The 22,785-nt window shown below is 42.0% G+C and overlaps 1 protein-coding gene across 1 annotated transcript; it reads right to left on the bottom strand.

Annotated features, from left to right (window-relative positions):
* Positions 1–341: 341 nt before the first annotated feature.
* On the bottom strand, positions 342–19,460 carry Strap (serine/threonine kinase receptor associated protein). The gene is made up of 10 exons (XM_051207925.1): positions 19,166–19,460; positions 18,187–18,322; positions 12,605–12,686; positions 12,181–12,253; positions 10,765–10,861; positions 10,057–10,194; positions 6,821–6,957; positions 4,811–4,960; positions 4,234–4,299; positions 342–1,717 (listed from the first exon to the last, which is right to left on the bottom strand). The coding sequence occupies exons 1-10, from the start codon at positions 19,275–19,277 to the stop codon at positions 1,656–1,658; spliced, it is 1,053 nt and encodes a 350-aa protein (XP_051063882.1). The 5' UTR covers positions 19,278–19,460; the 3' UTR covers positions 342–1,655.
* Between the last annotated feature and the right edge of the window lie 3,325 nt (positions 19,461–22,785).

Raw genomic sequence — 22,785 nt, 5'->3', positions numbered from 1 at the left:
CCAGCAGACGCAGGGCTCAGAACACGCATGCAGGGTCATCCACACATTATCGTTTAAGCACCCAAGCTTAAGTCACCAAAGAAACCAGAGAACCGAGGAGAGATGGAAGACTGTGGATGTCTTAAAGCTGCTAGAAGGCAGAGGAAGTTTCTCCTAGTAACTCCAGACAGGATACAGCATTGCCAGCACCTTCACTTTATTCAAGTGAGACATGTTTTAGCCTCAGAACACTGACCTAGTAAGATACGCGTCAAGCTACAAACTTGCTGCAGCAATAGGAAGCCAATGGGACAAAACTAATAAACAACCTTAATTTATTAAGTTCATAAACACCAAGGAACTTCCACTCCAAAAGACACATGTAGACTTTATTTAGGGTCAGACTCTCAGTTTAATCCTTGATGCATTGACAACACGGGTACAGAGCAGAGGACCAGGCATGTTAAACATGGTGTTAAACACGGAGAGGGACAGCACAGCCCTAGGCTCCTCAATGGATTTGCCTGTGACACGCATCGCCCCCATTCTCCCAGGCCAGCACTGCAGGCAGCTTCTTCAGTTGTCACAAACCTGACAAAACTTAACTTTTTCTCTTCTAAGCAAAGTATTAAAGGCCATTCAAAAAACAAATTATAAGAAAGCAAATTAACAGATGCTGCTCATCTGCATTCCAAATTTCAATTTACATACTGTAAGAAGTAAACTACAAATATACTCAACTGATCCAATTTATTAGAAAGTTGATGACTTTTTCAATGATCCAAACTTAAAGGATGTGATACAAAAAAAGTCTAATACATCTTAAATATTGCAAGAGCTCATAAAAATCATGTGGCTGTTCATACAAAGACACAGATGTATAGTAGTTTTCAGAAGAATTAGAGTTTCAAGTTATTTTTCTGCTCTTTCTACTTGCTCTTCTTTTTTAGTAAGTAACATGCATATTTCAAGAGGCAAGAAAAGCAATTATATCAATCTGGAAGGAACTAAATAAACACCCAGCAAAAGTCAGGAAAATTTCAAGCTTATACAATTAAATTTCAAAATTAGGGCATGTTCAGTTCAGACCCTGTAACCAAACTGTCATTTGCTATACATTGCTGTGTATGATGTAGAAACTTTCTGGGTATTTCCAGTTTTAATATTCAAATGTATCAGAATTTCCCAAAGAAAAGAGAGCGTTATTTTGCTTTAGAGGCATTTTATTTAGATAACTAAAAAATAGTAGATGTTCAGAAGCAGTCAGTGTACAATGAAAGAGATCAAACCAGTTACTTTATCATGTACTTCCTCTTCTTCACAACTAAGCAAAGAGAAAAAGACATTCTGCTTTAAGGGAATAAGTCAGAAAAATAGGCCAATATATTTTCCTTCTCCATAACATAAACAGCTACATGAAACGTAAGTGTAAAATGGCAACTGTACATTGGCGTGTTCACTTGAGACAGCGGGGTATGGCACTACAAAGCATAGCCCTCCCGCCTCTACCTCTCACTCAGCTATTCTCACTCACAGGAACACTGAGTAGTTGTTCATGCGCTGGAGCAAACGCATTCTCCCCAATGTTTTCTGCCCTCTTTGCCACAGGCAGAGAGTAACTCTGAAGGCTTGTTTAGTCCATAAACTATATGCTCTCTATGGCACACATCTGGTGCTCAGGCTTTAACTTCAGGAGTTGAAGAATAGATGGAATCTGAATTCTCTGAAGCAATTTCTTCTGCAATTAAAAGACAAAACCATAGTCAGTTAAATAAAGGAAAAGAGGAAACCCACATGACTATAAGGAGGACATGAAGCATGCTGTGGGGAGGGTACCAAACACAGAGCTACTGAGCATGGCATCATCAGCTGGACTCGGGACACCAGACACCCAAGCAGAGCTCACGCATACTCAGTTACGGTCTTCACACCTCAGGTGTGACCCATCCCTGTCCTTTCAGGGTAGGCTTCGAATGACACCAGCTACCCAATCAGCACTGACTAAAATCATGCCTTGCCAGCCCTGTCTTTTCCTTTAGTAATTAAATATGGTATAGATATGAATACTTTGTTTTAGAATAGATTTTCATTTATTGATACAAATTTAAGGTCAATTTTGTAATAAGTATATTTCTCCCCTTGTTTAGGTATTGTGTTTATATAGCTCGTTTAAAAATATAATGTATAATTTAGTATAGATTATAGATAGTTACCTATGATAGTCAAAACTTAGAGTTAAGTTAGTTAGGTTTTTAAGATGTATTTGAGATGGATAGGCATTTTTCAAACCTTTCAAAGACCTACAGAATATGGCATTTAAAATGGTTTAGGGTTTTTCTTTACAATGAGGTACAGCTCCTGGCAACACCACCTGCTTCAGAAAAGAAGATGGAAGATGGACATCGAAGAAACTCATTATAGAGTTTGCTTCCAATATGGCAAGACTAGCCATTTGGGCAAAATACTGCTCTTGTCTGAACTGTTTGACTTTATGCTGTATAAACTGGACATGCAGGACCCACAGAAAAGCGACTGCTAAAACAAGTTGGACATTGCTACAGAGTTCCTGTTTCAGGGAAGAGTCTGCCAGACAGTCTAGTCTGCAGGACACAGAGAAAAGTGACTGACAAACTGCCAATACAAGAAGACAGTTTAAAGTTTATTGCCTTGCTGAGGAGTCTGCTAGACACACTATGGACTATGGGCTGAAGATGGAACATTACAGAAGAACTTCGGGTGACTGACCAGGCAAGTTGTCTCTGTCATTTCTAGAGTTTATATATTATCCTTCTGTGGTCTTTGAGGGAGTTGAAGACAGATAGTCATGGTTATAGTTTTCCTTAGTTAGGATTAAAGATAAGTTACATATAGGACTTTAGACTCACAAGGATAGAATAGATGATGGAATATTTTCATTAAATCTTACTAAATGTTAATGGACTAAATATTGTTAACTGTGATTCTTATTTGATAACGTTGTGTGATATATTTTGCTATGCTAAAGTTAAAATTCTTTTTTAGACAGAAAAGAGGAGATGATGGGAGATGTCATTCTGTAAATATGTTTCTTAATGAATAAAGCACTGCTGGCCAATAGGAAAGGAAGATAGGCAGGACTAGGAGACAAGGAGGATTCCAGAAGTAGTAGGGAGGAGATTCATCATGGAGGACAGAGAGAGTAGAATACCAGCCCCTCTCTCCGGTAAGATGAGACCACGTGGAAATACTTAGATTAATAGAAATGGGTTAATATTTAAGACAGGGCTAGCCGATAAAAAACTAGTAACTGGCCAGCAGAATTATACCTAATACAGAGTCTCTGTGTGTTACTTGGGACTGGCATGGCTGTGGGACCAGGCGGCAGGGAAAAAACCTACTCATAACAATTAAATGTTAGTACTTAAGGCTGTGCAATTCAAAACCACAAGCACTAAATGCTTTTGGAGAGGGGGTGTTCTAATATACACACACCCAGAGTCTCTGGTAAACTCTCCATTTCTCACCTCCCCAAGTCACTATCCATCTTCCAATTTAACCCTTACCCATCTTGCCAATCCTTCCAGTAAGGTCAAATTCATCTTCCTTCTTTTGTTCTCAGTGCCTATTCCATGGCTACAATCCTAGACTTTTAATGTCCCTACTCTAATTCTTTCTCCACACTACTATTTCCTAAATGTATACGTATCCCTCCACTTAACATCAAAGGCTTTTCATTCTCTCAGTTTATACAGCTCAAAATTATAAGAGAGCAAATAAGGTGCTGGATGGTCTAGATTCCTCCCAACTCATTTCCCCCTTAATTTTCAAACAAGGCAATGAAATTCTTTATGTTTTGCCTCTCTGCCTTGGTATTTGTTTTCTGATGAATACCTTCCACCCCTCATCAATACTATATCATCCTTAAAATCTCACCTGCCCATCCATAGGTCTCTACTAGTTTAAATGTTAACTTTCTTCATAATTATAACTAAGTAATTTGCTAACATATATCACCTGTCTCCTAAGTTTATGAGAGTAAGCCAGTCATGCCCACAGGGTACACAAGGCCTTGGTCTCTGTACCTTGAGAGTAACCCATCAGTCATGCCCTAGTGTACACAAGGGCATGTACTTGAACTCTATAATTAATATTTGTGCATTTGTGTATAGGCGTTCTACAACTTCATTCAAATCTGTTCACATTTAATAAATTACTTTGCCACATACACTTCATTTTCACAGCCCAAGAGCTCTTAGAAAAGTGAACTGTATTTACCCAGCTCCTCTTCAGTTGTTTCTGGAAAACCGATCTTTGGCTTCGCCAGCTCAGCACTGTCTTCTTCTGTGAAGAGAAAAGTTGACGACTGACTAGGAAGCACGAGAGGGTCCCGCGAACTCACACAGGGCAACTCCTCGTTTCAATAAAGTTACCATGATTCTAAAACAGACTTCTCAGAGTCACTTTCAGTGCCTAGGCCACACCGGGATTGGTGGTGAGTGTTGGGATTTTTGTTTTTGAGATGAAAACATGCTTTCAGTGGGAAGGATCAAGTAATTTAATACTAAGAGGGAACTGGATAGATACTTGTAAATTCTTCACACTGCCTCCTAACAATTGTTATTCTATTTTTGTGTGTATCTGAGCCAGTAACCAATGGACTATCTCCCTAGTCTCTTTGTAATGAACTATTAAGTTCATTAACAGGTACTGCTCAATTAGAACATGGCTTCACTATGCTTATACCACGTTACATAATTCAAAATCCAAGGAAAACAAGGCACAATGAAGCAGAATTTACAAATGACACAGATCTATGCATTATAATTTGATAACTTTGAATAAGCGTCCTTACCAGGAAGCACGCACTTCCAAAGGCCGTAGGTTTTCCCTACCACAGTTTGCCACAATCTCAACGTCCCGTCTTCAGAACCACTGGCATAGAGCTCACCGTCAGGACTAAATCTCACACAGTGAATGGGACCAAAGTGACCTTTGTAGGACTCTGAAAAAGGTAAGAATAGAGCTATCAGTTCTAACATAAAGCTAATTACTCGGCTAAGTACTGATTTACTAAAAGACACTGTATTCCTGGGAAATCATCACTTCCTCAGGAGAAGTCCTAGTCCTTTCCAATCAGTATGTCAGAGCTGACTGTCTTTAGAAAGGAGGAGGTCTCCAATCCCACAGAGAACTGAGGAGCTGAAGTCTGTCAACTCCATCCCAGTTTCTAGGTCCTGAATTCATCACCTGCTTTTAGAGGGAGCCAATTTCTTTTCTTCCATGTCTGGAGAGAGCCACCAGGTGGAGCTCTTTTACATACTCTATCTTTAATTCCCTGACCAGGCTACCTACCTAGGCTTTCTAATTCCAATACAATCCTGAGACACAGGCTGAACCCTGACCCTTACAGTTTAATGTAAGAAATTTATGAGAAAGTGTATAGATTAGGGAAGTTTTTCTACTGCAGTAAAACTCTTATTTTTCAGGGTCTCTCCCATACATAATCTAATGCAGCCTCATCTTACTCTGGCATTTCCTCCATCTCAGACTAGCCAGAGAATAATAAAAGTGTGTAAAAATAGAGTCTTGGGTGAAATACTTTCTATCATACAAAAAGTTATGGATTCAACCTTCACCCCAAGCTCCACCCAACCCAACCCAATCTCCCCCATCCACAAAAACAAACACAAACAAAACGGAAGTTGCACGAACAAAGACTGAGAAGAGAATGCTTGGGGTCTAGAGTGCACAGCTGTCCACTTCTCCCTCCCCTTAGCACAGCCAGGGTTTTAATGCTATTACTTCTCCTCCACCTGAGCCCAGCCACTCTCTCTCAGGCTGAGAAGAATGAAACACGTGACTGACATACTCGAACACTGACTAAAAGCAATCCCAATTTACCAGCTTCCGCCAAGAAACAAAACAAAGCTGCCTCGTGTTCCTTGTGTACAAATCTACACAGCTCAGTTCTTAGTTCAATACAGTTAAGGTAAGTGGCAGTTTATGAACGAAAAATAAGATTTTCAAAGGAAAAGCGAATCAGACTTGGTAAGTAGACATAACAGGTGCAAAAGTCTCGCACTTCCAGCTCTCTGGCATTCTATCATACACATTACAAAGTCAGGATGCATTTGCCTCAGATTAAACATTTATCAAACATTCTACTTAAGAATATTATGGCCGCCGGCAATGGCACACACCTTCAATTCCAGCACTCAGGAGGCAGAGAGAGACGGGTGGATCTATTTGAGTTCAAGGCCAGCCTGGTCTAGAGAATGAGTGCTAGGACAAGCACCAAAGCCACAGAGGAAGGTCTCAAAGACAAACAAACAAACAAAAAACAACCAATAGCAAGAAACTTTACCCATGTTTTCTATTTGATTTCAAATAGATATTCCCTCCCAATAAAGCCTGGGGAGGGGGGAAATCACTGTACTTACAACAAAGATGGGACAGTAAAACTAGTTCAGGTTATTTTGTCTGTAGGTCTATAAATTTCTACCAAAATGGATAAAACACCTTCATTTTTTAATGTATGAGTTTTCGTTAGCTGCAAAACTTACTTTCAGCATAAGACAGTATCTGAAGTACTCATTACTAGAACTTAATATTTTGATAAATCATGAAAGACCATGGTTCTCAACCTTCCAAAACTGTAACCCTTTAATACAGTTCATGTTGTGCTGACCCCAACCATAAAATTTATTTTTGTTGCTACTTCATAACTGAAGTTTTGCTACGGTTATAAACTGAAATGTTAAGTATCTGTTTTTCAATGGTCTTAGGCTACACCTGTGTAAAGAGTTGGAACAATGGATTGAGAACCACTAATTGAAGGGACAAAAAAAAAAAAAAGACTCACCTAATTCTTCTCCACTGTTATAATCATACTTATACAGTTTAAAGTCTTCTCCGCCTGCAACAAGAAATTCCTTCTCAGGGTGAAGAGATGCAGAATTGATGGTTGCAGGAGCTTCAAAGGATTTAATTGGCTCCAGACTGGGAAGAAAAACCACAGAAACATAAATGCCTACAGAAAGTTTAATACTATTTATCCACATTAAAATTATTCCTAAATTCTGAAATGCAAGGAGTAGTAGTGAAATATTCATCAATCAAGTGTAAATGAACCATTAAAAAGCTAACATGAACAAAAATGTTAAGACTGTCATATGCAAGTGGACTTCATCTTAGGAACAGTTAGAAGCAGAAATCCATACTCTAAACAGTAGACAGTTCCTGACATCAGTGACTTGGCTGACAGGCCTATTAGGAACCTATTATTGTTTTTGAGGTGGAATCTGTATGAAGTTCAGAAGAGTCATTAACTCAAGATCCTCCTTGCCTTAGCTACTCACTGGGGTTGGGGTTACAGGTATTAACACCATGCCATGCTGGAAGATATTCCAGGAACAGAATCGTGTGAGAATTCTGCATGCTCATGAGAATACTCCAATAAAACAAGAGTCAGTTTCTTGAAAACACAACTGTTCTTGGAGTGTGTTTCCATGCCTCTCCCAGGTGCAGTGGGTAGGAGTGAGCCTACTTCAGATTATTCCCTTTGCTTGCTGTTCTTACTCAATTAAATGTTTAAATTATCCCTCTATGTCTCTGTGGAAAACATGTTTCTGTCCCATGCAGCTTGTCCTTTTGTTTTCTACAAACATACATTATTTTAATGACTATTAAAAAAAAAAAAAAAAAAAAAAAAAGATCATATAGGCCAAGGCAGTGGTGCATACCTGCATACCTGTTCAGGAGACTAAGGAAAAAAAAAAAAAAAAAGAAAGAAAGAACCCAGCCAGAGATACATATTGAAGGCAGCCTTGAAAACCTGTCTCAAAACCCCCAAAGGCTGGGCACACAGGCTTTATGTCACTGGGTTGAAAGCTCAACAGTGAAAAAAGTAAATGAAAACATGAAGCAAGCTTCACAGTGGGGAATTACTTACTACAATGCAAACGAATGTTAAATGTTCTCTCAATTGTTGAGGGTTAGGATTCAGCCCCAACACAAGAAACTGCTATCAAAACTGCTATCAACAGCTGTTTTTTAACAAGGTCACACGGTTTGAATGAGAATGAATAGCCCTATAAGCTTATATTTGACTGCTTCATTGCCAGTTGGTGGACTACTGTGGTAAAGATTAGCACTGTTGGAGAAGCTATGTCACTAGCGGTAGGCTCTGAGTTTCAAAAGCCTATACCAGACCCTCTGGCTAGCTCTCTTATCTCCTGCTTGTGGGTCAGATACATGCTCTCAGCTACTGTTTTAGCACCATGCATGCCTACCTACCTGCCTCCTGCCACGATAGTCAAGGATCCCCCCTCTGAAAAGGCCCCAATTAAATGCTGCCCTTTGTAAGTTGCCTCTTCACAGCAATAGAAAAGTAACTTAGGCTAACTGCATTAGAAGCTGTACTTACCAATGCACAACTGCTTTCCCCGGGAAAAAAAAATTATCAACTATAGTATTTCCTTATCAGCCCTTTTCAGTTCAATCCTGAAAAGTACTTCAACACAGAACATCAATCAACACATGCAACACATAAAACATGCAAACTAAACTTAGCCAGGATGTGATGGCTAATCCTACCCAGCACTTGGGATACAGAGGTAGGCATCTCTGAGTTTGAAGCCACCTTGGTCTACCGGGGAGAGTTCCAAGACAACCAGGACTATACAAAGATACCCTATCTCAAAACAAACAAACAAAACAACTAAAGTTAGCTGTAGCTTATCTAGCAACACAGTCAACCACTAATTGAAAATATTCAACAGGCCAGGCCAGCTGCTACCAAATGAGATCTGAGGCAAAACTCTGTTGCAAGAGTGCATGGTTCAGGAATGAACAGTTACAGTTGTACAGTCTGATAGTTCTGGGCAAAGGTAACCCACTATTGGCTTCACCGTGTTTATAGGAGCTCCCTTAAATTTTTAGAACTTCAATGTTACTTTTTCTGTCTCCTATCAATGAAGCTAAACACTGGAAATACTCTGTGAGACCATATGCTGAGACTACTATCAGTATAATTGGTCTTATCTTTACAGAAATCCTTTAAGTGCCAAGGCGAAGAACTCTACCCTCAGTTTTGTAGTTGAACTCAACAATGTACTTACAAGATTCCAGTACCAAGAACAAAGATGTGCCACAACATTCGCTATAGCGATAAAACAAAGTAAGAGATACAAAACCTATAAACTTAACGAAATAGGCCCGTGATCTTGTTTGTTCAAATAAAGCATGTCTGAAGACCTCTAGCTAACCATGAAGGCCAGGCAATGGTGGTACTCCCCTTTAATAACAGCACCAAGGAGGTGGAGACAAGAAGTGAGATGGCTGGGTAGAGAGGAATATAGGTGAAGGGAAACAGGAACTCCTCTCTTTTCAGCTGGGAAAGGTGGTGAGGTAAGGTAAAGCTGTGGCTTGCTCCTTCATCTCTCTGATCTCTCAGCATTTTCCCTTATATCTGACTCCCGGTTTTTATTATTAAGACCAATTAGAACTCGAGTTACAACTGCCAATATATTTTCTTTAATAGTGTTTAATGGATACGAAAACTTTTAGTTAAAGAAAAACACAAGATTATACGCATCATAATCCTAATAATCTAAAAAAAAAAAAAAAAAAAGCCTAAGCACACGTACACAGAAAAAGAAAAGATCAGGACTGCGCCACTTCCTGTCTTGTTTTTAGGTCCTAAAGTTTCAAACCGAGGGTCTCAATCCATGCTAAATAAGCCTCTTACGAGCTGTATCCCCAGGCCTTTCTCTAAAATTTTAACCAGAAAATATGGAAGTCTATAGATGTACACAGAGTGCTGTAGATGCCTAAGCCTCCTACTTTATAAAATTATTTTACTTTATGTATGGGTGTCTCCAGATGTACACAGAGTACTGTGGATGCACTGAATGCTCAGGCTGCAGCTCCAGGTGATTGTGAGCACCTAACAGTGCTGAGAACTGAACTCTGGTCCTCTACAAGAGGAACAGTCATTGTTTATCAAGAGCTGAGCCAGCCCTCCAGTCCTTATTTTTTAAAACAAGCTAATATTTCTTTTTACCCCCAAAATAAAATGCAGGAATTTCCTGGACATACCTTACTGCACTATGAAAAGCAATAGTCCGCCCATAAGTGAGAACCAGGACCTCTCCCTCAGGGATATATTCCATGCTGCTAACAGACATGTTAAAATTCACAGATTTCACTTCTGTCATTGTAGCATGATCCCACAGACTGCAAAAGAAAACAGTGGTATTAATTCAGTGACCATGAAAAATAGCTTCAATTTTCTTATACATAAACCCAGGAGAAAATACCGTAATTGTCACAAATCATAAAGGAATTCTGAGTTCCTATGAAATGTCAAGATCTGTTAGGCTGTTGGTGAAATCAACTTTTATCATAATTTTCCTAACAACAAAGCTGTCATAGTCATAGCTTAACTAATCTCAATAAATGTTTTGATCTGTCTGACAGCTACAATCTTTTCACAGAAAAATGCACCAGTTCTTAACACACAGTTTTAGAGGCATCATGAATCCCCTAAGCCAATCTGTCCATAACTACACTCAGAACAACTACCTATCAACAGCTTTAGGAACAACTACATATCAGCAGGTTTGATGACTTCTGAATCTACCCATGTGCATAATAGGAAATGGACAGCTGCAGAGAAATGTAACCTATATTGACTTAAATTTTAACTTACATACACTTTCCTCCATGATTATTAAAATAAAAGTATTCATAAGTTCCAAGGTAATGCTTTTCAAACATTAAATCACTAAAGGAAAATCAACTTACCGGACAGTCTTATCATCAGCTGAAAGGATCTGTTTATCTTCACTACACCACAGGGCCTTCTTAATGCCAGATGTATGACCACTGATCTCCTTAGGTTCTTTGGATGAAACAATTTAAAATGCATATTAAATATCTGGCTTTCTGAACTGAGCAACACAAAACAACTTAATTTTACAACAACTTTCCAAACCCCAGTCCATTTCAAACTTGATGCGCTCAGGTTTCCTATACTAGAAAAGTAACTCATTTGTGTGACAATGAACCTTGCTATGTGAAGCTGAGACACATCCCCGAGTGTAGTTTTCTACACTGACTACTACATTCAAAAGGAGTATTATACCACAACATACTACTAATGGACAACCAATGCGATGTCACTCTAGGAACAAGGGTGTACTAAAGCTAATACTCATAATAATTGTAGGATCTTTATCCAAATCGATGTTGGCAGTAACTAATAGGGCAAAACATGCACATATGCAAGCATGTATTTGCAGGAAAGTAGACAGTAGAGGAAAAGCAAAATTTAAAGTAGCATAAGCAATTCCCAGGAAAGAAACTTCATTTCTTCACCTTTAAAGGGGGTATAATATATGGTCTGTGAGGATCAAATGGAAATATACACCTGGCTGCTTAGTACTATCTGACATACAGTCAAAGTTCCATTAATTGCTACCACCTCTACTCTGATCTACTGGAAAAGTAACCATCAAAAACAGCTTCGGGAGGTGAGGATGAAGAAAGTCCACCCAACCCCTGACCTACCTTTCCCACATCAGACAAGTTCAACAGTACTTTCATGTCTTACTAAGTCTGCCAAAAAGCAGGCAGAGAGTAAAACACAGAGCAGATAATGGAAACTGTGGTGATAAGTACAATCCATCACTTCAGAAATGTTTTTCCAACTACAGAATAACTGCTTAATCACAACGTACTTTTTAAATTTAGTGTCAGTTTTCTAATTCATAAATAACCCTACCTTCTCCTAGAGAATGTTTCTTCTGAACAACCAATACAGCTAAACAGTTGAAACCTTAACCCTTACATGCACACTGATATCTCAAACCTCTCCTAAAAGGGCCACACCAAACATTACCCAAAATTTAACAGCACTGCTCTGGTCCCTTTACAGAACCTAGGATCATGAAATGAAAAACTATCACCATAAAGAAATTTTGCATTGCCAGGTTATCTGAGTTATGAAATAAAATAAGCCAATATTAAAATGAAATCTGCATAGGGGGAAAAAAAAAACCCTGACAGGATATATTGTGACAGAAATTAGGATTTTTAACAAAGGATAATAGATAATGAATGCTTCTTTCTGTTGATTATCTGAACTTAAATGTTTATGGCTCTCTAGTCAGTTATTTAAAGGAAAGACAAAATCACAAAGCGACACATAGCTGTGCTTACCTGCCTCGGGTTTGTTCAAGTCATATATGCGCAGCAGTTTATCTTGTCCCCCAGTTAACAGGTAGTTGCTATCCTGAAAAAAACAAAAACAAACAGAAAAAGTGTTAGTAGATTAACCAGTTTAATAGTTAATTAAATATAACCGCCAGAGAAGACACAGTTGTAGCCAACTACATCTAGAAGGACACCATACACTTCTAACTTAGAATTACCAAGCTCAAGTTTCCCTGTCAAGCATACTGCTCTGTACCACAAGAACTGCTGTTCTGCTGCTGGCCCCTCCCGCCCTGGACCACAGCAACTGCCACTCTGCACCTAGGTAGTACTCTTTTATCTCTCATGGACCTCAGGGCCTCATTCACATGCTACGCAAGCAGTGTGCCACACTGGACTACATCCCTAGCCAAATTCCATTTTCTCACACCTGTGTGAAATCCACAGTCTTGACAATGTGCTTATGAGCCAAGGTCATCAATTCATCTCCTGAGACAGCATCCCACACTTTGCTAAAAATGAACATAAATATTCAATAGCATTAGTACAAGGTTAAATAAATACAATGGTAATGTTGATCAATACAAAATAATTACACACATATGTAACTGTATTCTATAGAGTACTCACATTATCTCCCATACTACTCATTATTATGATACTTAATTTATCTAGGACTTTTAAACTCTTAATTCTCTGTGACAATGGAAAATAATTTATTCAAGATTCATAAATTAACCCAGTGCAATTTTTAGCTTACTTTTAACCAGTCCTGAAGACTATTTTAACCAGCTCATCAAGTCATCCTTTTACATATTCATGTACATACCAGAGAAAAATATATAGAACTGTGAATTTAACAACTTCAAGTTTTACAATGTTAGCCCTTGACACAGATCAGATAATGTTTAAATCAAGATGGCAGAAGGCTAGGTGTTGGTGGGTATAATCCTTACATTCATATTATGATGCTGAGGCAGGAGGATTCTGTGTTTAGGTTAGCCTTAATTACATAGTAAGATCTTTCTCACAATACACATAAGTAGAACTAAAACAAAAACAGCCATCCTCTCCACTCTGAGCACATAAGGTTATGAGTGTACATGCAAAACCCAGAGATTCCAAAGAATTGGGGATCTCAAGGGGCAAGCAGGACTATACCAAGCAACAGGGACACAGAGAATTCTAAATGAACAGTATTGGAGCTGTTATGTTCCCAAACTGGTCTCCAACTCAACATCCTCCTGCCCCCAACTCCCAAGTACTGGAAAGGTATGTGCCACTACACCAAGCAACCATTTATTACAGTTCTCCCAGAGCTCAGCTTCCAAGGACCATGGCACTTGATTCTGCTTTGTTTTTGTTTATACATTCTCATAGCCACAGAAAAAGGGTTATCTACCAATGAGTTCACATGGATCAGCATCTCAGAGACATCAAACTGTCAAAACCAACTGGAATGTCTACCCTAGTTTTATGAATGTCTGGGTAATGTCCATTTTAATCTTTTTTTGTCTGGGTCACACACAGGACTGAACACAGATTCTTGGATAATAAGCATGCAGTTTATCACTGAGTTATACTCCATCTCTATTGCCCTTTGAAATGTTAATTTAGGTATGTTAAATGTTCTTCCAAAACCAAATCTTACAGTGATGTAGACTGAAGAATCACTGAAGACCAAAATAATACTAACCACCACTTTAACTTTGACAGGTCTGACATCAAAGTCCCTGAGGTCACAGACATAGGCACTCAGGACTCAAATACAGGCCACCTGCCCATGTTCACCCCTACTATCAATTAAAAGTGCAAATATTGGGACTTAGAACGTTAGAAAAGCGTCAACACCACTGTGATGGCTATTCTTGGTTGTCACCTAGAGTTCACTAAAACTCCAATGGCTGGGCACACCTCATCTGAAGTGGGAAGACCAGCTGAGCCATCTGGCCTCATGGATAGACTTGACACTTGGAACTTCTGTTCAAAGGGCCACTGTTGGATTAGCTGATCATATCTTGTGAGCCATTAAAAAATACCCTTGATTCAGGGAGATTCATGCTATAAGTTCTGTTCCTCCAGAGAAGCCCAACTAATACAACCATATACAGACATGCAGGTCCTCAAGCTTGGAGTTCTATTTAGTCAGCAATACTCCAAATGACCCAGCAAAGGACCTGTAGCAAGCAGCAAGACAAAGCCTTGGCTATGGTCAGGGTCAGCTCAATGCTGGGAGGGGGTGGCCACACATTTTTCACACCTGCTTTCTCTCCATGAAACAGTTCCCCCACGAACAGGACTCTTGTACACTTTTTATTTTTTTTGAGGGTTAGCACAGTAGAATTTGGTAAGATATACAAAAAAAGATTCATCATGGATTTCATTACCATACAGGATCCTCCCTGTACAGAAAATCAGTATAACCCCAGGAAGCAGTGGGTGGCAAAGCGGTCTGCTTTAATAGACACTGTTATGGCCAGGTTATGGTGAGGTAAAAGCTAACAGAAGTGTGTCTTTAAACTGCAATCTAAAAGCTCATCTTTGAGAATGCTAATGTCCACAATATCAATACTTACAACTATATTATATTTAATTTAAATACTTATAAATAACAATATACTATTTAATCATAAGTAAAAATGTAATTAAATTATAAACTATATTATATTTACTAACCATTAGCTTACTATCAAAAGATTATAACCCAATTACCACAATGAAATTCAGGGCTGGGGTGATAGGGTCTAACCATAAAACCCACCTAGCCAGAATTTTCTATGTGCCCCAGGCTTGCCTTGAACTTGTGATCCCTCCTGCCTCAATCTCCAGAGTATTGCGATCTCAGGCATGTGTCACTACACCAGGCCTACCGTACAAGCAAGCAGTGGTGGTACATCAATCTTAGTTACTTGGGAAACTGAAACAGGAGAGCTATAAGTTTCCTACCACCCTGGCTATATAGTTGAAACCAGTTGGGTAGCTTAACAAAATGACATTTAAAAGGGACTAAGGCTTAAACTCCGTGGTACAGTGCTTGCCAAACAGCCTGGGTTCAATTCCCAGAGCTGAAAATAAAGCTCCTCTCTCTTCAATACCTAAATCTAGAGCTGTGTATCAATGATCAAATATTGTACACATTATAAAAATCAGCAAAACTCATCCCCCAATGACAATGTTCTTAATAAACTTAGTGAAAAACAAACTTTAATAGGAAAAGAAGAAACCTACAGCAATTACAGATTCAAACACTCCATAAATAAAAATCAAGATCCATTCCCTGACCTACTTTAGAAACTTTTTTCAAGTGATTTATTCAGCAGTATTTAGGGCTAGAAAGATGACTCAGAGGTTAACAGCACTGGCTGCTCTTCCAGAGGTTCTGAGTTCAATTCCCAGCAACCACATGGTGGCTCACAATCATCTACAATGACTCTGGTGCCTGTTGTGGGGGGGTCATGTAACAGGGTCCAAGCAGGGGGGCTTTTTTTATTAGGGAAAGGGATCATAAAAAGGGAAAGGGGGGGGGGAGTAAACAAGCCTCCAGAGACAAGAGCAGTAGGAGAAAGGAAAGAGAGGAAAGAAAGGAGAGAGGGAGGGAAGGAGAAGGGGAGAGGAAAAGAACAGGCAGAGAGAGGGAGGGAAAGAGAGGAGGATGGGAGGTGGGCAGGACCCTTTTAAAAGGAAACAGTGTGAACGTGCACAGGTGATGCTCTTAGTGGCTGCAGCTGAGGGCACACCCTGTCAGAACCCCAAGGGCAGGCCAGTACAGATGCCTGAATACCAACAGTGACCTCTTCTGGCCTGCAGAGACACATGCAAGCAGAACACTGTATTTGTAATAAATAAGTAAATCTTGAAAAGAAACAGTATTACATCAGGAGTATAAAAGGCTAGAGAGATGGCTCAGCGGTTAAGAGAACTGCCTGCTCTAACAGAGGACCCACATTCAATTCCCAGCACTTACATGGCAGCTCACAACTGTCTGTACCTCCTGTTCTAGGTGATCTGACACCCTCACACAGACACACATGTAATAGGCAAAACACCAATGCACATAAAATAAAAATAAATCATAAAAAATGAAAGTAATATAAAACATGGCCTCAACCTTAAGGAGTACATTAATTAAAACAAGCACTATAGTGAGTGCTGCGTGCCTTGACAAGGGCAGCTAAGCACAGACGAGACAACGGTACCTTCCCTTTACTGTCCAAGAGTCCACTGTAGCTCTTCCACACCGGCACTACTCCTACTTCCCACTCTCACCTCGTCGTTGTCGGGCTGCGGAGTTGCTCAGCTGGTAGATGCTTGCCTAGCTAGCACACATAAAACCGGGTGTGGTAGCTCTCAGCACCACCTGCAACACCTTAACTCAAAGAAGGAAGCTGAGGGCCAAGCAAAGACATCTGGGCTATACATGCACAGTAACCGTGAAGCCAGCCTTCAGAGGTGCAGGTTGATACCTCAAGCAACTTTGGGCACCAACATTAACCATGGAAGGATTCACAGCAGTTTTTAAAATCAGATTTATGTAATGTAACATCCTAACAGCAGCACACAAAGCTTCACAATGGTCATACAGTGCTGTCACAGCAACTGATTCCTCAAAGGCACAGCAAAGTCCATGGAGCATTTCTTGCCTCTTAAAACCCCATTTACTTTTAAATTTACATACAGTAAGATTCATTGTGCTGTATGGAACACGGTCTGGGACTCAACATATTGAAAGCTATGTTCATTTTTTTAAATTTAGTGTTGTAATTTGCTTAATCAAAGGTAGTAACAGAGTTTACAATTGATCCTTAGTATGAGAGTCTTTTAAACAAGAAATCAACAGACCATTTTCACTCTCCAGGTTCTGATCTATCATGTACAGCAGCTCGCTCTTACCACTGCCTTTGGGCCAGTGAGATAAATAGCTCCATCGGCAAAGGTTCAAGCCTGAAAACCTGAACCATATCCCTGAACCCCAAATTGTCTTCTGACCTCCACACATCTGTCATGGCATGCACACACTTGCACAAACAATAGCAAATAAGAAGTTGCCTTCATTGGTTTAAAACAGGTGACTATGAACACAGGTATAGTTATATACAATACAACACATGCCTCAAAGAACACACTCACTGTAAGTCAGTTTGATAATATATTCAATACCCAAAGTAAAAACAGGTGAAGTGCATAGTGGCAATGGTTTAGTACATCAAAGACTGTACCAAAAGGACAAAAGTGAACCAGAATGAGGCAATTTATCCATGATTACAGTGGTTCAAAAAAGACTGAAGACATGATTTATCCAGGATTACAGAGTTTCAAAGACTGCAGACATTACCTGAGCAAAAAAGACAGCACTTCATCCCCAGATCAACCACAGAGAACATACTTGAGTATTTCAAAAGCTCTCCAGACTACCCTCCTGTACACCCATGATTTAATTTACTTAGTGGCAGCAATACAAATAGAAATAACAGAAAAGAAATCGCCGGCAATGCAGAGCTAAGGTGAGCCTGAACTAAGGCAGTGGCAAACACAAGAAACTACTGTCAGAATAAACAAATCGATCAAAAATTCAATCAAAAATGAAGGTTTAAGGAAAATCAAACATCTTTCAGACTGCAGTACAAAACCATAGGGGGGATAAGTGTGAGTTTCAAATATATCCAGATAATAAAAACTGAGTGAAAAAGTACCTGGGAATAGCACTATATAACACTTAATTTAGAGAAACTTCTGTAAAGGGCATCGCCAACATCCATTATCCACACTACATCATAATCATAGAGATGCCTGGTCTCAATCAAAGGCACAGGGGTAAGTCAATTAAACCTTTCAATCCTGGGGGACTCAGTGGAGACAAGAGGCTCAGAGAGCCCGGGCAGAATCCAGGTGAGATCAAACACAGGTACTCTCCGTGGCACCAGCTGAGTCAGAACTCTATGCCCAACCGAAGATTCTGGGCATGTCACCACACAGTTCAGAGAAAATAAAGTCAGTCATTTGTGTTACACTTACGCCGTGAAATCTGCAGCTGCTGTAGCAGCTTTGGTGGCATCCTTATTCAATGTTGCACCCCAAACAGCACCTTTATGACCCAAAAATGTTCCAATCCAGTCTCCTGTATCTCCCTGGCGGAGCATTGGTTTGCCATCTAGAAAACATTTTAAGGCACGTGATTTAGAAGCCTGCAACAGAACATCAAATACTGACTAGCAAGTTGGAAGACGACTGTTGACTGTTACCTCTTTCACTAAGCACTGGGGATTCCCATCATGGAGCCCTAGTCTGTGCATCTGGTCTAGCGAACTAAGGAATTTTCGGCACTCTTCTTGGGAAGTGTAAGTGATTCTGGGACTGGCTCACCTTAGCAAACTCAGATTACAAAATACTTGCATGGCGAGAGGACCTGATTCCGAACCCCAGCACCCCACCATGGGGGCTGACAACCCCTGTACCTCCAGCTCTAGGCAATCCGATGCCCTCGCCTAACCTCTTTGGGCAACCCTTCACACATGTACAAGTAGGCACACAGACAACACACTGACACACATGAATAGGAAGCTTAAAAAGTAAAATTAAATTAAAAAGCCCAAGGCTGGAAGCCACTGACTTGTGTCAAAACAATCTAGATAGGCGCTCTGACTTTGAACCAACTGACCCTTAACTATATTTTCCCGGGGGAGGGGAGGGAATGAGGCTCACACCACAAAGAACGATACAATGAGATGAGTGCTAAGACATAAAAGGCACACTCCTCTGGGCCTCGCCTAATTTCTCCGCCCAGCAAACCCTCAGGAGACACAGTGTGCCGACAGGCGCAGTCCCCCCGAATGAGCGCTGAAAACGGGGGTGGCGAGGGGGACGGATGGCACACAAAGGCCAGCTGTGCCTCTCTCGCTGTAACTGGCAGGTGCGATCGCTCCCCCCCCTCCACCCCCGCTCCGACCCCCCCCCCCGGCAACCGAGAGGCGCGGCCGTCCCGGGCTCTGCTCACCTTTGCAGGCGCTGATCAGAAAGTAGCCGTAAGGCGTGACGCCGCTGAAGGCCAAGTCCACCACGGGCCGCGTGTGGCCCGAGCAGGTGAGCGGCGTCTGCCTCATGGCCATGGCGGCGGCGGCGGCGAGCGGGGTGACGCGAGGCGCGGGCCACTTAGCGGCCCCGCACTCTCACCGAGGCCGGGTCCGGAGTCCCCGCGACGCGCGGCCGCCGAGGGAGGGACAGGGAGGGAGGGAGGAGGGGAGGGGAGCGCCGGGGAGCCGGCCCGCCGCCACCCACCGTCCACACCGGTAGCGGCAGGAAGTGACGTCGCCGCCGCGTGTGCGTCACGCGGAAGTGACGCACGGCCGGGAAGGCGGACTCGCCGAGAGCGGCGGCGGGGAGCGGAGCGCGCAGGCGCGAGCTCGGGGACCGCGCCGCTCGGGGCGCTGACGTCACGCGGGCCGCGTCCACTTCCTGCCCGGTGGTCGCGGGCCGCGCGGTCGGCTGCGGTGTGGCCGGACGATCGGCCGGCAGCCTCTCTCGCTGTCCCTTCGGGATGCGCAGGATCCAAAGCGTGCTCCCACCAGCGGGCGGCCGCGTGGCCCGGAGCCGTGGCCCGCGCGGCCGGAAGACGGAGGGCAACCCGGGCATCGAGCTCTGCTCGTCAGGCTGGGCCTTTTCTCGCCTGCTCCACCCTGCACTCTTCTCTGTCCATGTGTAACTCAGCAGCAGCTACTGTGTGTGCTTTCCATTTTCTTTCTTTCTTGTATTTTCACTACTTTGATTAGACAACACTGCTATGGTGGGGCGGGTCTCTTAGAGGATCGGATCAAGGGAAGAGTCTAACAAGAAGTTTGTTTGGCAGAGCGAAGCGCGTACACGCTTAAAGAGAGTGGAGTGCACCGCCCTGGAGGAAGGACTGGGGAGTAGTGCACAGGCTTCACTGTCGTGCACTTTAAAGACAGACGAGGTGGGTAGCATTCCTGTGGGTGAAATTACCCACTTCCTCTCCCAAATCATGGAGAATCAGCTCTACCTTTTCTGGTTATCCTTACGAACATTTTAATGAAGTAAGGATGAAGCCAGGGTTTTTTTAGCACGCAGGCCGTGTGTGTGTGTGTGTGTGTGTCTGTGTGTGTGAGTGTGTTCTCTCGCATGCGCTCTCAAGCGCACCCTGGGGAGACAGTGCTACCAAGTTACATCTAACAATCTAACCAATAACAACCCCACTACCAAAACATCTCTCTACACACACATCATCACAACTCACAGTCATGAGTTGCTTAGTAAAACCGTTATGCTTTCCACATTTATGTCCTGATGTCAGACATGTGGCATGGTCAGTAAATGGCTATGTGCTAATGAGCTGGATTGCTGGCTGAGGAAAATAAAAGACATGGTTAAAACAGCACGACAGGTGTTAAATTTGGAAATATGTTCACTCGGTGCTCACTGTGTTGCGGAGAATGTAACTGATAACTGAGGCTCTTGGGTTGGCTCTAATGACTAACACTGTGGCCAGGGAGAGGCCTCCGTCTACTGAGGTAAAGTTCTTTCCTTGCAAGCATGAGGACCTGAGTTTGATCCCAACAGCAGAGAGAGAGAGAGAGCTGTGGATGAAGTGAAGCATGCTTATAACCTAGCGCTGGATTATAAAGTGAAAGTGGGCTGACCCATGAGACCCTGGGGCTTACTCCATGATCAGTGGGTTCCAAGTACCAGTGGGAGAAGACAAGATGGGTGGATCCGGACCAATAGGTCATTCTTGAGTGACAGCCTCCTGAAAGGAAGGACCAGGAGGTCATAAAGACAGGAAACTAGGGGTCAGGAGGTACCTATGTCTCATGCCAAGCAGTTTCACACAGGGTTTCTCTGTGAACAGTCCTGGCTGTCCTGGAACTCGCTCTGTAGACCAGGCTGGCCTCAAACTCACTGGGATCCACCTGCCTCTGCCTCCCAAGTGCTGGGACTAACAGTGTGTGCCGCCACTGCCCGGCACCAAGCAAGTTTATTAAGAAGTACAGTACCTTACATACTGTTTTCGGGAGGTGGCTGAGAAGTCAGGGAGGTGTGGAACAGAGTCAGCAGAAAGCTATCATACAATGTGACGAAGCAGGAAGCTAATCAACAATGTCGTACAAAGGGAACCCAGAATAATTAGTTCATGTGTGCCACACACAGACTTTGGGATTGATAACTCCAGTCTTTTCAGGGGGGAAAGTCGGGTTCCCAAAAACTGAAACCTTAACTCTTTGGAGGCACTGGCCTCAGAATGGACCCTGGGCAAAGAGAATTAGCATTCCCTTTCTCCCTTTTTGGGCCTCAGAAGAAAGAAAGCCTTGGGTCAGCAGGGTTCCAAACAGGACATCTCCTGAGGAACAGAACCACACATGCACACACTACTGCTAAGTAGATAGCAAGCCCATGTTGGCATTATAATAGAACTTTAGAAGTGACATGGAGATAAACAAAGGGGCCAGAATTAATCATCTCTACATGAAGGAATCTGTTAATGACAAAGATGCTCTGTGCATCAGTGTGGAAAGAAATTTCACAAATAGGCAATCTATTTGATGAATGAAATCAGATACCTACTTTCGATGAAATCCATACTCCACACATGGTTTTCAGTTTGAGTTTTGTTATGATCATTGATAACCATACATTTAGGATTTAGGAGTCTGCTAGGGTCTTAAAAGCCTTTTTAAATTTTTTTTCTTGACACAAGGTCGGTCATTGAACACAATTATGGAAAACACATATTTTGACTAGAGTACAAAGCAGAGCATAGCCATTGTCCCTATGACTTTAGTGTCTCTGAGGGGTGCTTTGTGGTTTAGGGTTCTGTCTGCAGGTGACATGTGGGGAAGAGGTACAAAGGAATGAAGGAGCAGGCCTAGTAAGTCTTTGGCTTCTTGGCAGCAGGCCTCTGGAATAGATTAGGGGAGTGAAAGAGATCTCTCTGAAAAGCTGAATGCCAGTATAAACGGGTGGGGGGGGGGGATGTCCTTCTGTGCACGTTTCTCATTGCTTGATGAATAGAGGAAAGGAGATAGGCGAGACTAGGAAGGGGGGAATTCTGGGAAATGTAGGCAGAGGCAGTCACCATGTAGGACACCAAAGGAGTAACAGGACCAGACCCTTCTCTGGCAAGGTACGACCACGTTGAAATACTTAGATTAATAGAAATTAACACAGAGCCAGCCAATAAGAAGCTCAAGCCACCAGCCAACAGTTTTATAACTAATTTAGTGTCTGTGTTTTTATTTGGGGCTCAAGGACCGTGGGACCAGCCGGGTAGTTCTTGTAACAATAAGCTCCACACATTTCTACTGTGACAGCTAGATAACAAAGAAGAAGAAGAGGAGGAGGAGAAGAAGAAGAAACTGCTTGTTTATTCATCCTCACAGTGTGGCAGCTTCCTATTCATAGACAGCAAAAAAATACCTCTGTGGCCTGTGACATGGAGTTTATGCCCAATCGCAGGAATCGCTTTCCCACCACCTTGATATGTGATGGTATTTCTCCCAAACAGTGATATCCCACTATCCACACCAAGAGCTACAGACAGCCTGTACAGGCCGTTTGTACCTTACACACTCTCTTAGAATTCTGTCTATAGCAAATACTGAGTAT

Source organism: Phodopus roborovskii, unplaced genomic scaffold (genome assembly GCF_943737965.1).
Source record: "Phodopus roborovskii unplaced genomic scaffold, PHOROB, whole genome shotgun sequence".
Classification (NCBI taxonomy): Eukaryota; Metazoa; Chordata; class Mammalia; order Rodentia; family Cricetidae; genus Phodopus; species Phodopus roborovskii.
This window is presented reverse-complemented; position numbering and strand designations above follow the sequence as displayed.